The 12264-nt window shown below is 42.2% G+C and overlaps 1 protein-coding gene across 2 annotated transcripts in view; it reads right to left on the bottom strand.

Annotated features, from left to right (window-relative positions):
• Nucleotides 1-942: 942 nt before the first annotated feature.
• LOC306916548 (serine/threonine-protein kinase 38-like) overlaps nucleotides 943-12264 on the bottom strand; it is a 33427-nt gene continuing 22105 nt past the window's right edge. Inside the window, exons 10-15 of one of the 2 annotated variants that reach the window (XR_013788996.1) lie at nucleotides 11746-11863; nucleotides 10179-10302; nucleotides 9778-9873; nucleotides 8063-8154; nucleotides 3914-5946; nucleotides 943-3323 (exon numbers count right to left, since the gene is read on the bottom strand). Coding sequence is in view for 1 of the 2 variants with exons in the window: in XM_079494448.1 (XP_079350574.1) it covers nucleotides 5819-5946; nucleotides 8063-8154; nucleotides 9778-9873; nucleotides 10179-10302; nucleotides 11746-11863 (558 nt within the window). In the remaining variant the exon portion in view is untranslated. Of the gene's footprint in view, nucleotides 5947-8062; nucleotides 8155-9777; nucleotides 9874-10178; nucleotides 10303-11745; nucleotides 11864-12264 lie in introns of both variants that reach the window. The other variant, XM_079494448.1, reaches the window with a different exon arrangement.

Genomic DNA, 12264 nt, shown 5'->3' with positions numbered 1-12264 from the left:
TAGAAAAAAAATCTTCTCATATCTTTTCAAATAGGGGTCCGCAGGCTAATGAATAGAGGGTATGTGCATGCATAAAGTGAATGGCAAATTGAGAGGCAAAGTGAGTTTAACATTGTTTAACATAATCAGATAGGATTTTTCTGTTTGGATGTATGGGCTGTCAAAGCCAGAAAGTATAATTTTTTCCACTTAGTAGGCTTTCCTGCATAACCTCCGGGTTTGATGATGATGTCACGCGCATACCCTCTATAGGCCTTCAGGCGCCTGGTTTGTCCTCCCATGAGGACACCCCAGGTGACCTCCAGTGGGTCAGGGAGTTTCGCACCTTGGCCACCCTGGGAGTACGGACACTGCAGGGACCTAAGGTGACAGCACAAACTGGAATCAACGACCGGGCACCGACGGCCTCCCCCTGCGTCCCCTGCCCTAGGGGGAGAGTGCCGACTGGCGGCCAGGGGGACGAGCTGCGCCGCCCTGGAAGTCCCTCTGACACTGAACCGCCCACCTCAGCTTGCAATTCCAAATGTGTAGGAACCCTGGAAAATACTCCCTTTCCATGATCTCAGACAATTCAGTAGCAAGTCACTCTGAAAAGTCTGAAATAGGAGAGCAAAAGGGAATGGAGATGAGAGAGAGTGCAACTTTGTAAACAGCACCAGTGAATAGTAGCAAATTCTCAGACACAGGAAGTCTCTGGTCAAATGTTCCCCGCTAAAGTGAAATACAGCGTATATAATATAAATGTTAAATGTACATGATCCAAGACTCCAAGTAAAATCATTGTCTACCGACTACCCGTTTGTATTGGAGCAGCTTACGGATTTCATTGATTGAACGGTGAAAAGTAATTGTATTACCAGGTGAATGTTCATTTGAACTTCTGAATTGTTGTCAAATGCCTCATTTGTTGCGCAACACCTGCAAAGAAACATAAACCCCAGAGACTTTGAATCAGTTTTATTTTATTTCTTTTTTAGCATGTTATCAACATAAAAAGTAAATAAGGTGAATTAATGACCACTTCTGTCATCCCATCCTAATCGGGTTCCCTTCAAATATCTACTACAGTATATGTACACAATCATTACACAAAATACAGTAACAGCATCGCCCTGGTCAGAGAACTAGTTTACCCTTGAGATGGAGTAAACAAATGCTGACTAAACAATACACTAATTAGTTAGTAACCTGTAACACAGAGGGAAAGGATTTGGAAGGCAAGGCTTGCATACTAGGCCAAGTCTGACAGCTATGAATCCACTAGAGACCGACTATTTTGTTGAAATGTATTTCTAAAGGGTATTTCTCAGTGCTTTATATCGTGTCTAAGCAGTAGATCAATCGTCTGCAGCATCAAGAATGACAGGGTTGAGTCAAACTGGTTTCATAATACGTAATGTACCAAGTAGTTCTCTTGCAGAATCATGGCAACATATTATTGAATGCAACTTTTAGCTGCACATCCCGCAAAAAGTTTGGTCCGGCCAAAAAAAGAAGAAGAAGAAAAAAAATAAGTACTTAGATTTTTGTATTCAGGGAACCCCATCTAGCTTGGTATTTGAATACATGATTCCTTAGGTTGGCATGTTCCTCCTCCACCTAATTCGGGTCGTCTCCATTATCAAATTATATTTTAGACCCATTTAAAGTGACACGGCAAAGGATTTCAAGTTATTCGTCATATATATAGCATGTAGATCCAAAATATCTGTCTTCCACCACATTGTATCTCTGACTGTCATTCCGTTTCTGAAAGTGAAAGAAGTGATTCCTTAAGATTTCTCTGCCTAGAACTGTGGTTTTCAACCTTTTTCATATGAAGGCCCATCATTTATTTGGCATTTAATCCATTGAGACCTGGAACGCATCCATGTCACGTTAGCGTTTAACCACATTAACCATTAACCCATTTTGGGGCGGGAACCCCTTTTGGTGTTTTAAACATTGTTATAATTTAGCTATTGAAAAATAGCAGATCTACAAGCTCATAGCGCGCCACCGAGTGGCGCGCTATGAACTTGTAGGTCTGCTATTTTTGAAAAATCGTTAAAATGTGCCTCAAATCTTTCAGAAAATTGTCATGATTTAGAAAACATTTTTTTTTTAATTTCGACGTCAGGCCTGAATGGGTTAAGCCACGGACCATGAGATTTAGCATCGCAGACCTAACTGTCGTTGGATAAGATGTCCACAACTCCATGCTGTATTGATGTTGGTACCATTAGGACTCAGAGAGGACAACAGGCAAACGTTAATCAAAATAAAAATTCTTCTACATTCTCTTTCATTGTGTAGACTTCTTGTAAATTAAGTAATGCAGATGTATAACGATATAATTTAACTCTTGAGAGCATAACATAAAACCAAATGGACCCAGGCGGGTGCACATGATTTCATTTTACGCTCTCAAGAGTTAAAGCATAAAATGAAACCAAATGGACTCTCAAGAGTTAAAGATCTATAAGGGTCTATTTGGTTACCAACCCTCCATCTTTTAGCTGGGGGACCACCTGTAACCCCCTCAAGGCCCACTGGTGGTCCCCGGACCACTGGTTGAGAACCACTGGTCTAGAACAGTCAACAGAATGTAACTCTGAAAGACCATTTGGGGATTAAATTAACACCTTAAACCCTATATTCTCAGTCGACCGGAGCCACAGTCTATAGTTTTTCGCCCCAAAAATAGCAGATCTACAGGTTCACAAGGGTCACTCTGTTTTTTTTGTCCTTTTAGCATAGCTTGCCCAATTATACTTGCTGTGTTGTTTCTGTGCAATTTGTTAAAGTAGTAAAGTATGCAATCAATCAATCAATCAATCAAAAACGTGTCATGTTGTGAGCTTGTAGATCAGATCTGCAATCTTTTGCCAAATATTTGCCTCCAGAATAGGGATGCTAGGGTACATGTGGTTAACACAGAGGTGACGCATAACCTCATTTAATGCAGTCTACTGTATGCCTCGGTTAAAATGTGTACATTTCTAAGCACGCACGCATTTGACCACGCATGCACGCATTTAAGTAAACACGCTATATGACGGAGGATTAAGCCTGATGTATGCTTCGGTTAAAGAACCTATGAACATTAAAGTGTGCAGCACACTTCCAGAGACCAATAACACATGCTTCCCCTGGCCCCGAAGCAGATGACAAAGTGATTGGTCAGAAATTCATATTCCTCAATTAGGGGACTTAACTTATGCAACACTCAGAAGCGAAATAATTTACGTACGCAGACTCAAAGAGAACTTCTTTAGTTTTGGCAAGCCAAAAATCAGTCGACTCCTGGGTGTCTGGGGGATGTGAAAAGGGGAAACTCCTCACTGTCAGGTGAAAAGAAGTGGGAACTCCTCACTGTCAGGTGAAAAGAAGGGGCAACTCCTCACTGTCAGGTGAAAAGAAGGGGCAACTCCTCACTGTCAGGTGAAAAGAAGTGGGAACTCCTCACTGTCAGGTGAAAAGAAGGGGCAACTCCTCACTGTCAGGTGAAAAGAAGGGGCAACTCCTCACTGTCAGGTGAAAAGAAGGGGACACTCCTCACTGTCAGGTGAAAAGAAGGGGCAACTCCTCACTGTCAGGTGAAAAGAAGGGGACACTCCTCACTGTCAGGTGAAAAGAAGGGGCAACTCCTCACTGTCAGGTGAAAAGAAGGGGCAACTCCTCACTGTCGGGTGAAAAGAAGGGGCAACTCCTCACTGTCAGGTGAAAAGAAGGGGCAACTCCTCACTGTCAGGTGAAAAGAAGGGGCAACTCCTCACTGTCGGGTGAAAAGAAGGGGCAACTCCTCACTGTCGGGTGAAAAGAAGGGGCAACTCCTCACTGTCAGGTGAAAAGAAGGGGCAACTCCTCACTGTCAGGTGAAAAGAAGGGGCAACTCCTCACTGTCAGGTGAAAAGAAGGGGCAACTCCTCACTGTCGGGGGTAAAAAATCACTGGCGATGGATCGGATTCGGAGGAGGTACATATATTTCAACACCCTTCCTTAACGAAACAACAACAGTGATACGGGTCTAAAGTACAAGGCGGAACTGGGAATTGCTTATACTATTTTTTGTTTTGTAGTATGGTGCCTGCTTAAGCCTCGACTTATACTTCACTTAAAGAAACTGACTATGATTATTTATAAGGTTGATTGATGCTTCAGTGACGGTGTCTTGCAAAGTGCCTTTCAGAGACACATTGGTAGGATGCAGGTGCCTTCTTGCTCATCACTGTCTCACAACATTATTGGTCCTGAAATTCATGTCTTTTTAATTCAAGTGAAGCTGTAATTGTTATTTATTTTGTCTGCGACTTTCTTTCTATGCTCACAGTAAGCCTCGGGTCCACTGGGACCTTTGCATATCAAATTATGTTAGCTGTTGGAAGACAGTGCTTTCCTCTTTAGTATTTCGCTGGGAGCAAGTTCTCATTTGCCCCTATATAGATGTGAAAAATGCTTTAAAGATGTTTAAAGATCTTTGTATACTACTTTAGCACTCTTTTTAGTCACGACTGGGGCTGCAGAAAAAATGGGTGGGTGCACAGACCAAAGTTAAATATCCCAAAAGCCCCAAAAGTTGAACTATCCAAAATTGGCTAAGCAGTTTATATTAACTGTCCTCTGCTTTTAAGAAGAAATCAAAAGGAAAACATAATTTAAACTTAAGTTGGGTAGGATTTCAGTGTTTCAATATAAAAACAAAAGAGCTACATTTGGGACAGGAAGTTTCTAAATACCGTTTGACCGAATTTCATCAAACAACTCTTTGTGTAGTCTTCCAAATGGTATATCCCAATTTGACCTAACTAATATCATTTTATTCACATCAGCTTTTCTTTTGTAAAATCAAACCCTAAGTACAACATTAATAAAATATCTCCTTGAATATTGTTTTAGACTATATAAAGGCACTTTGTAACCAGGGAAGAAAAACAATTGGCTCTTAGACTGACGAGAACTACAATACAATGCAGGAAAAATATGGATTGAGGTGTTCATTTGAAAATATAAAAGGTATAGTCTTAAAAAGACAAAAAAGTGGCCGCACACACTAATAGCCAATTAAATGCAGATGTTTTTATTATAGGACTCACATAGAGTAAAATAAACCAACGTTTCGGCAGACAACTGCCTTCTTCTTTTTAAGACTATACCTTTAAGATTATTCTGCCATGGACCGGCACCACTACAAGGACTTGAAAATAACCTAAATATTATGTTGGCAATAGTCTTTTGAGCCATGTCATCTACACATCATAGCTTATCTAGCCACTCATATTGTTACAATGTTTAAACAGTGAGTCTATATTATTCCCATGAACACCTTTTGAAGAAAGGCGAGCATCCTCCCCAGAGGAATTATGCAGTCGAACATCATGCAGATATGATGCACATTTAGTTCCCTATAGCAGCTCACTGGCCTGAGACCTAAGTGTAGAGATGGTAGGTGTGTGATATATGTAAACAACCGAGGTATTATGTTATGCTCCTCAACCCAGAGTTGTTGGTTTTCTCAAAGACGTAGCCAAGCAGTGGACCTAAAAAGCATGTGTGGCATGGTTACATTAAGTTGGCGATTCGTGCTGATATTATTAACCACTTATTTAAGCTATATTCAAGAGCTTTCAAAAATAGCACATCTACAAGTTGCAACACATTGTGAGCTTTGCAGAACGGCTATTTTAAAAAAAGAACAATTTGAACATATTCACCTATAAATATTGACACCAATTCGAAAGTGGTTAATTTACTTGCTCAGCACCAGCGGGGGCTTGAAAGCCCAGACCCTGTGTCCGTAAAAATGTCCCTTTCTTGAGGCAGTCCAGTTTCGGCACTTCAGGCCTTCCCTGCCTTCATGTAGGTGGGGATGGTGCCTCGCTGAGTCAGCCCTTCGAAGCGCTTGTACGTGTAGTTGAGGAACACCCAGTCCTTCGACTTGAAGTCTGGCTCTGTAACATTGGCTGCTGAAAAGTCAAATAAAGAAATTGGATTGGAATTTAAGAGAAGTCAAAGAGGCAGTGCGATCAATATCCTCATCATGCATGACTAACAAGCCTACTTCTCCAAAGCGAGTGACACCCACAGTACACACAGGCGCAATACTAGAGAGAGCAACAACAATCTGGTGCTACCTAAGTGTATAAGAAACATGTTAAAATTCTCATTCTAATACACTGCCACCAACATGTGGAATGCCCTGACACCATCCATTAGGAGATGTCAATCACTGGTTTCTTTCTAAACTAGCCTGAAAAACGATCTACCAGGAGACCACAAGGGGGAGGTAAATGCACGTTTTTACCCATTTTGACCTGAGATCAGATTGTAAAAATGTCTTCTACATCCTGACAGTTTTCTGAAAAAGCTATGTTTCTATGTCAGTGGTTCTTCGATTTTTCAAAAATAGCAGACCTACAAGCTCGTAGCGCGCCACTCGGTGGCGCGCTATGAGCTTGTAAATCTGCTATTTTTCAATAGCTAAAGCACAACATAATGCCAACACCAAAAGGGGTTCCCGCCCAAAATGGGTTAAGTCGATGACATGCATTATTGTGTAATGTTTTATTCATTGTTGATGAATTGAATACACAGCAACACAATGGAAACAACTCCTCACAGGACTCTTTTTTTGTGTTTCCTTTTAGCCTTAATGTACTCGTGCTCTAGAAATGTCTGCCTAAGAAATATTAAGTAATAGAAATAGAAACATTATGTATGTATGTAGGCTATTAGGAAGAAATGTATCACTGATGATGCAAACTGATGCCAAAGTCAGATAAATAATTCTGTCCATTTCTTGTCTTCTACTGATAAATAGAAAGTATGGTATTCAATGAATCAATCAAAACGCAAAAGGCAGTTTCATTCCTCTCATGCCCACTAGAGGGCAATGGCCCATGCTCCTCCAGGCCAACATAGCCATGTACAGTAGCAGCTAGTGGGATGGCATCAGGGTTCAGTCTAGCTCTGGTCCATAGCTCTAATGCGTCGCATTTAGAGCTATGTTACTCTCAACTTCCGCCGCTCGCATGAATGCAGACCAGCCTCTCGTCTTTAGTGTAAATAAAAAGAACGTTTTTGCTACTCACCAAATTTCCAAAACAAAGGCGGGTTGTGTCATTAGAAAGCCTACTTTCCTTTGTGGAAACACTCTGAGCCCCCCACCACACGTATAAACGGTACTTTTTGGCCAGAAAGGGATTTTTTTTCACCGGAGGAAAAATATTCTCTATGAGGCAATTCTCTGGGCAATATCGGTAGAAGGCGCAGTGGAGTAACTGAAAGTATTTTTTTCCCGGTGGAAACAAAATCCCCTTTTGGCCAAAAAGTACCGTTTATACATGTGGTGGGGGGCTCAGAGTGCTTCCACTAAGGAAAGTAAGCTTTCTAATGACACAACCCACCTTTGTTTTGGTGAGTAGCAAAAACGTTCTTTTTATTTACGCTAAAGACGAGAGGCTGGTCTGCATTCATGCGAGCGGCGGAAGTTGAGAGTAACATAGCTCTAAATGCAAACCGCATTAGAGCTATGGACCAGAGCTAGGTTCAGTCATACCCTTTAAAATATACTAGCAAACAAGAAGATTTTTGGGGGAAAAATGCCACTTGCACTTGCACTAGCCCTAGCCTCGACATCCTTGCAGGCATATGCAAATTCGAAAAATATGTAATTTAGATAGCGTATTACAGTATGTAGACATAGCATTCTATAGTGTATACTCATAGTTTCATTGTACAGACATTCTACTGTTAATGTTACACAGGTGTTAGGTTCTTAGTTTACTTATGATCCTAGATGACCATTTCCTATGCATTTTATATGACCTTGGCATTACCTTGTGTTCTTGCTTACTGTAAATCACTCTGGATTAAGAGCGACTTTTGTAAATTGTATAAAAATATTTGACGATAGCACTAACGGTATAACAATATTTGACAATAGCACGAACAAGCATGACTAGGTTCAGTACGTAGTATCACAGCAACTAAGCCTAATGCTGTAATAGTAATAATTGATAAATATTTTTTCTTTCTTGCTGTGGTACAGCAGCACATCTTAGGTGTTTGTTTGTGACAAACCTGGTGCAAGTATGTCTGATTCAGGGAAGTCATCAAAGTTTGACGTGTCGTCGATGCTTTTGATCTCGATGGAGATGGCGGCCGGTCGTTCCCTGTGGAGAAGCAACACAGACGGAACCCTTTCCTTCCATCATATATTCCAGAACGCCAACTTTGGCCAATGTTTTCTTTTTCCCCAAGAAAGACACAATAGGGGTTTCCAAAATATTGCAGCTCCAGATCCAAAACAGAAATCTTCCCTACTTCCTTTCCAGGTGGTACCGATGATACTAATGAAGGCTCTGTTCCATTCTGGTCAAACAGAGTCGGTGTTAATGATACTAATGAAGGCTCTGTTCCATTCTGGTCAAACAGAGTCGGTGTTAATGATACCAATGGAGAAATAACGTGTTCCTTCCACGCGCTACGTTCCAGGGAAACTCCCCCATGTCAGGTGTAAAGGAGCGACTTGGACACTCATGCATGAAAGAAGCATGAGTTCAAGTCCGTTGCTCTCCCCAGGTTGGCGGAGGGTGTGTAGAGCCCAGAATCACATTAGATAATTGACACACGGGTGAAAAATGGGTTACAAAATCATGGGATAAAAATGATACTAATGAAGGCTCTGTTCCATTCTGGTCAAAACAGAGTCGGAGTCTGTTCTCCTATACGGCAGTGAATGCTGGACTCTGAAGCCAACCCTGCAGAAGTCCCTTGACGGGTGCTACACCAGAATGCTGCGTGCAGTACTTAACATCAGCAAGACTGTACATGTTACTAACAAGACTCTGTATGAGGGATTACCAAGGGTGATAATGCGACTAGCGGGACACTGCCAAAGGCATCAAGAACTGCCAGCCAGCAAACTGGTGCTCTGGGAACCAACACACGGGCATCGATCACAAGGACGTCCCACGCTAACATACAGTTGGGTGCCACCGATATTGTCCCTTATCATTTGACCCATTTAGGCCTGACCTCAAAATTAAAAAAAAATCCTTCTAAATCCTCCAGTTTTCTGAAATAAATATTTTCACGATTTTTCAAAAATAGCAGACCTACAAGCTCGTAGCGCGCCACTCGGTGGCGCGCTACGAGCTTGTAGATCTGCTATTTTTCAATAGCTAAATTATAACATAATGTTTAATAGCTATGCTATTGTGCATGATGGTTTACTGGAAACACTCTGCTACACCAGTGTCTCAAAGTGTCCTTGAGTGGGTTCCAAATGGCCCCGTACGGGTGTGTAACTCTGAGAGTGTACAAATGGAACCAAATGGACCCTCATCCTCACGGTTCCATTTGTGTACTCTCAGAGTTATGGGGGGGTCCTCACAATTAAACATGTTTGAGAACCACTGTGCACTAAATGGAACAGAGCCTTATTAGTATCATCGGTAACACCTGTGAAGGAAGTAGGGAAGAGTTACAGTGTACCCAGATATACGCGACAAGGGGCGGCAAGATGGCGCCTAGAGCAGGCGTCTCTTCCGGGATTTCAAACAGCCGGTGGATGGAAATGACTCTCGCGCGGCTGAGAGGCTGCAACTTGACGCGTCCGTCAGAAAACCGGAAACGCTTTGCCCACGCGTCAACTTGCACGAGCGTCATTTCCATCCACCAGCTGTTTAAAAACCCCGGAAGAGACGCCTGCTCTAGGCGGCATCTTGCCGCCCCTCGTCGCGTATGTCTGGGTGGGTTGTACCCTTACTCTGTCCCCCAAGTGTAAAGTGTACCTGACGTGCTCCCAGTCCACTGGATCAAAGAACGGGTGGCTCTTGATCTCCTCCACGCTCACAGCTCCGATCCTGTTCTCTGCATCGGTACAGTACCTGCAAAAGAAAGGACGCAAACCTCTGTTCAAGTAGTTCATAATCCCTGAACTTCATGAAGTTCATAATAATGTCCACCCTGAAATTCAAATAATCTTCCATTTAAATACGGTAGATGGCGTCTATTTGAATGACATCGACAGTGAAGGCAGTCATAGTCGGACGTACACAAATGTGGACACTGACTGTCTGTCGCATAGACACGCTACAGTATATGGGTGCCAGTGTCAAATCAAGAATCGAGCCTTGAATAATCATGACATGGGATTTAAACAACGCACATACGCACACACACACACACACACCTCAGTATTAAGTCTTTGGCCCTCTCCGAGATGGGTACTTCAGGTGGGAAGACCAGGGTTTCTTTCCAGTTCATGACCTTTCTGTACGTTTCCTGTGGAGTCTCTGAACAGAATGGAGGGTAACCTAAAAAAAACAAAAGAGTCATGCAGTCATAGAGTTAGATCTAGAAGGCAGACTGCCCCACCCCCTAAAAGCTATATGCTTCAGGCCTGGGCCGCGGCTCAGCGGTCCAGGCACCTTGGCCGGTAGTCCGAGTCTGGCAGTGTGCCGCGGGTTCGACTCCCGATCCCGACGTTTTTGAATATTCTAACCGCACCTGGGGATCTAATAAGAGTAATGTTAACTCCATAGACACATACAAGACATATTCTAACCACACCTGGGGGTCTAATAGAGTAATATGAACTCCATAGACACATACAAGACATATTCTAACCACACCTGGGGGTCTAATAGAGTAATATGAACTCCATAGACACATACAAGACATATTCTAACCACACCTGGGGGTCTAATAGAGTAATATGAACTCCATAGACACATACAAGACATATTCTAACCACACCTGGGGGTCTAATAGAGTAATATGAACTCCATAGACACATACAAGACATATTCTAACCACACCTGGGGGTCTAATAGAGTAATATGAACTCCATAGACACATACAAGACATATTCTAACCACACCTGGGGTCTAATAGAGTAACGTTAACTCCATAGACACATACAAGACATATTCTAACCACACCTGGGGGTCTAATAAGAGTAATATGAACTCCATAGACACATACAAGACATATTCTAACCACACCTGGGGGTCTAATAGAGTAATATGAACTCCATAGACACATACAAGACATATTCTAACCACACCTGGGGGTCTAATAGAGTAATGTTAACTCCATAGACACATACAAGACATATTCTAACCACACCTGGGGGTCTAATAGAGTAATGTTAACTCCATAGACACATACAAGACATATTCTAACCACACCTGGGGGTCTAATAGAGTAATGTTAACTCCATAGACACATACAAGACATATTCTAACCACACCTGGGGGTCTAATAGAGTAATATGAACTCCATAGACACATACAAGACATATTCTAACCACACCTGGGGGTCTAATAGAGTAATATGAACTCCATAGACACATACAAGACATATTCTAACCACACCTGGGGGTCTAATAGAGTAATATGAACTCCATAGACACATACAAGACATATTCTAACCACACCTGGGGGTCTAATAGAGTAATATGAACTCCATAGACACATACAAGACATATTCTAACCACACCTGGGGGTCTAATAGAGTAATATGAACTCCATAGACACATACAAGACATATTCTAACCACACCTGGGGGTCTAATAGAGTAATATGAACTCCATAGACACATACAAGACATATTCTAACCACACCTGGGGGTCTAATAGAGTAATATGAACTCCATAGACACATACAAGACATATTCTAACCACACCTGGGGGTCTAATAGAGTACGAAAATCCCGGCACTCCATCTTCAAAGTAGTTAAGACTTAAGAGTATTTACCTATTAGCATCTCATACATGATGACGCCCAGAGACCACCAATCACAGAGCTTGTTGTATCCTGTCTGGAGGAACACCTCCGGGGCGATGTAATCTGGAGTCCCCACCGTGGAGTACGCCTGGAACACAGAGTAATCAGAGTAATGTAATCTGAATGCATTTTGTGAAGGACACTAGCCCCTCCTATGCCCAGCTGTGTGTGTTTGCTTGTACCCCATAGCGATGATTTTGTTTGGCTGAGCAATGTGTGTACCCCCATAGCACCTGCTGCGCTGCTTGGATGTTATGCCGTATCCAACACGACAGCCATGTAAACAAACACACATTTACAACTAAACGTTGCTCTCAAGAATGTTTTTGAAAACATTTGAAATATAGATAGATAAATAGACGATGCAGTACCCAAAAATGTATTCCATTTGATAAACTTCCTTGTTTTCCAGAGGCGACTGTGTTGCGCTCTGCAGGGAGACTTGGGCCTACTTTAATTACCGTATGCAAGGAAATACTTCATTTTGTT

Source organism: Electrona antarctica (genome assembly GCF_951216825.1).
Source record: "Electrona antarctica genome assembly, chromosome: 23".
Taxonomy (NCBI): Eukaryota; Metazoa; Chordata; class Actinopteri; order Myctophiformes; family Myctophidae; genus Electrona; species Electrona antarctica.
Note: the sequence above shows the minus strand (reverse complement) of the source record. Positions and strands in the feature narration are given on the sequence as shown.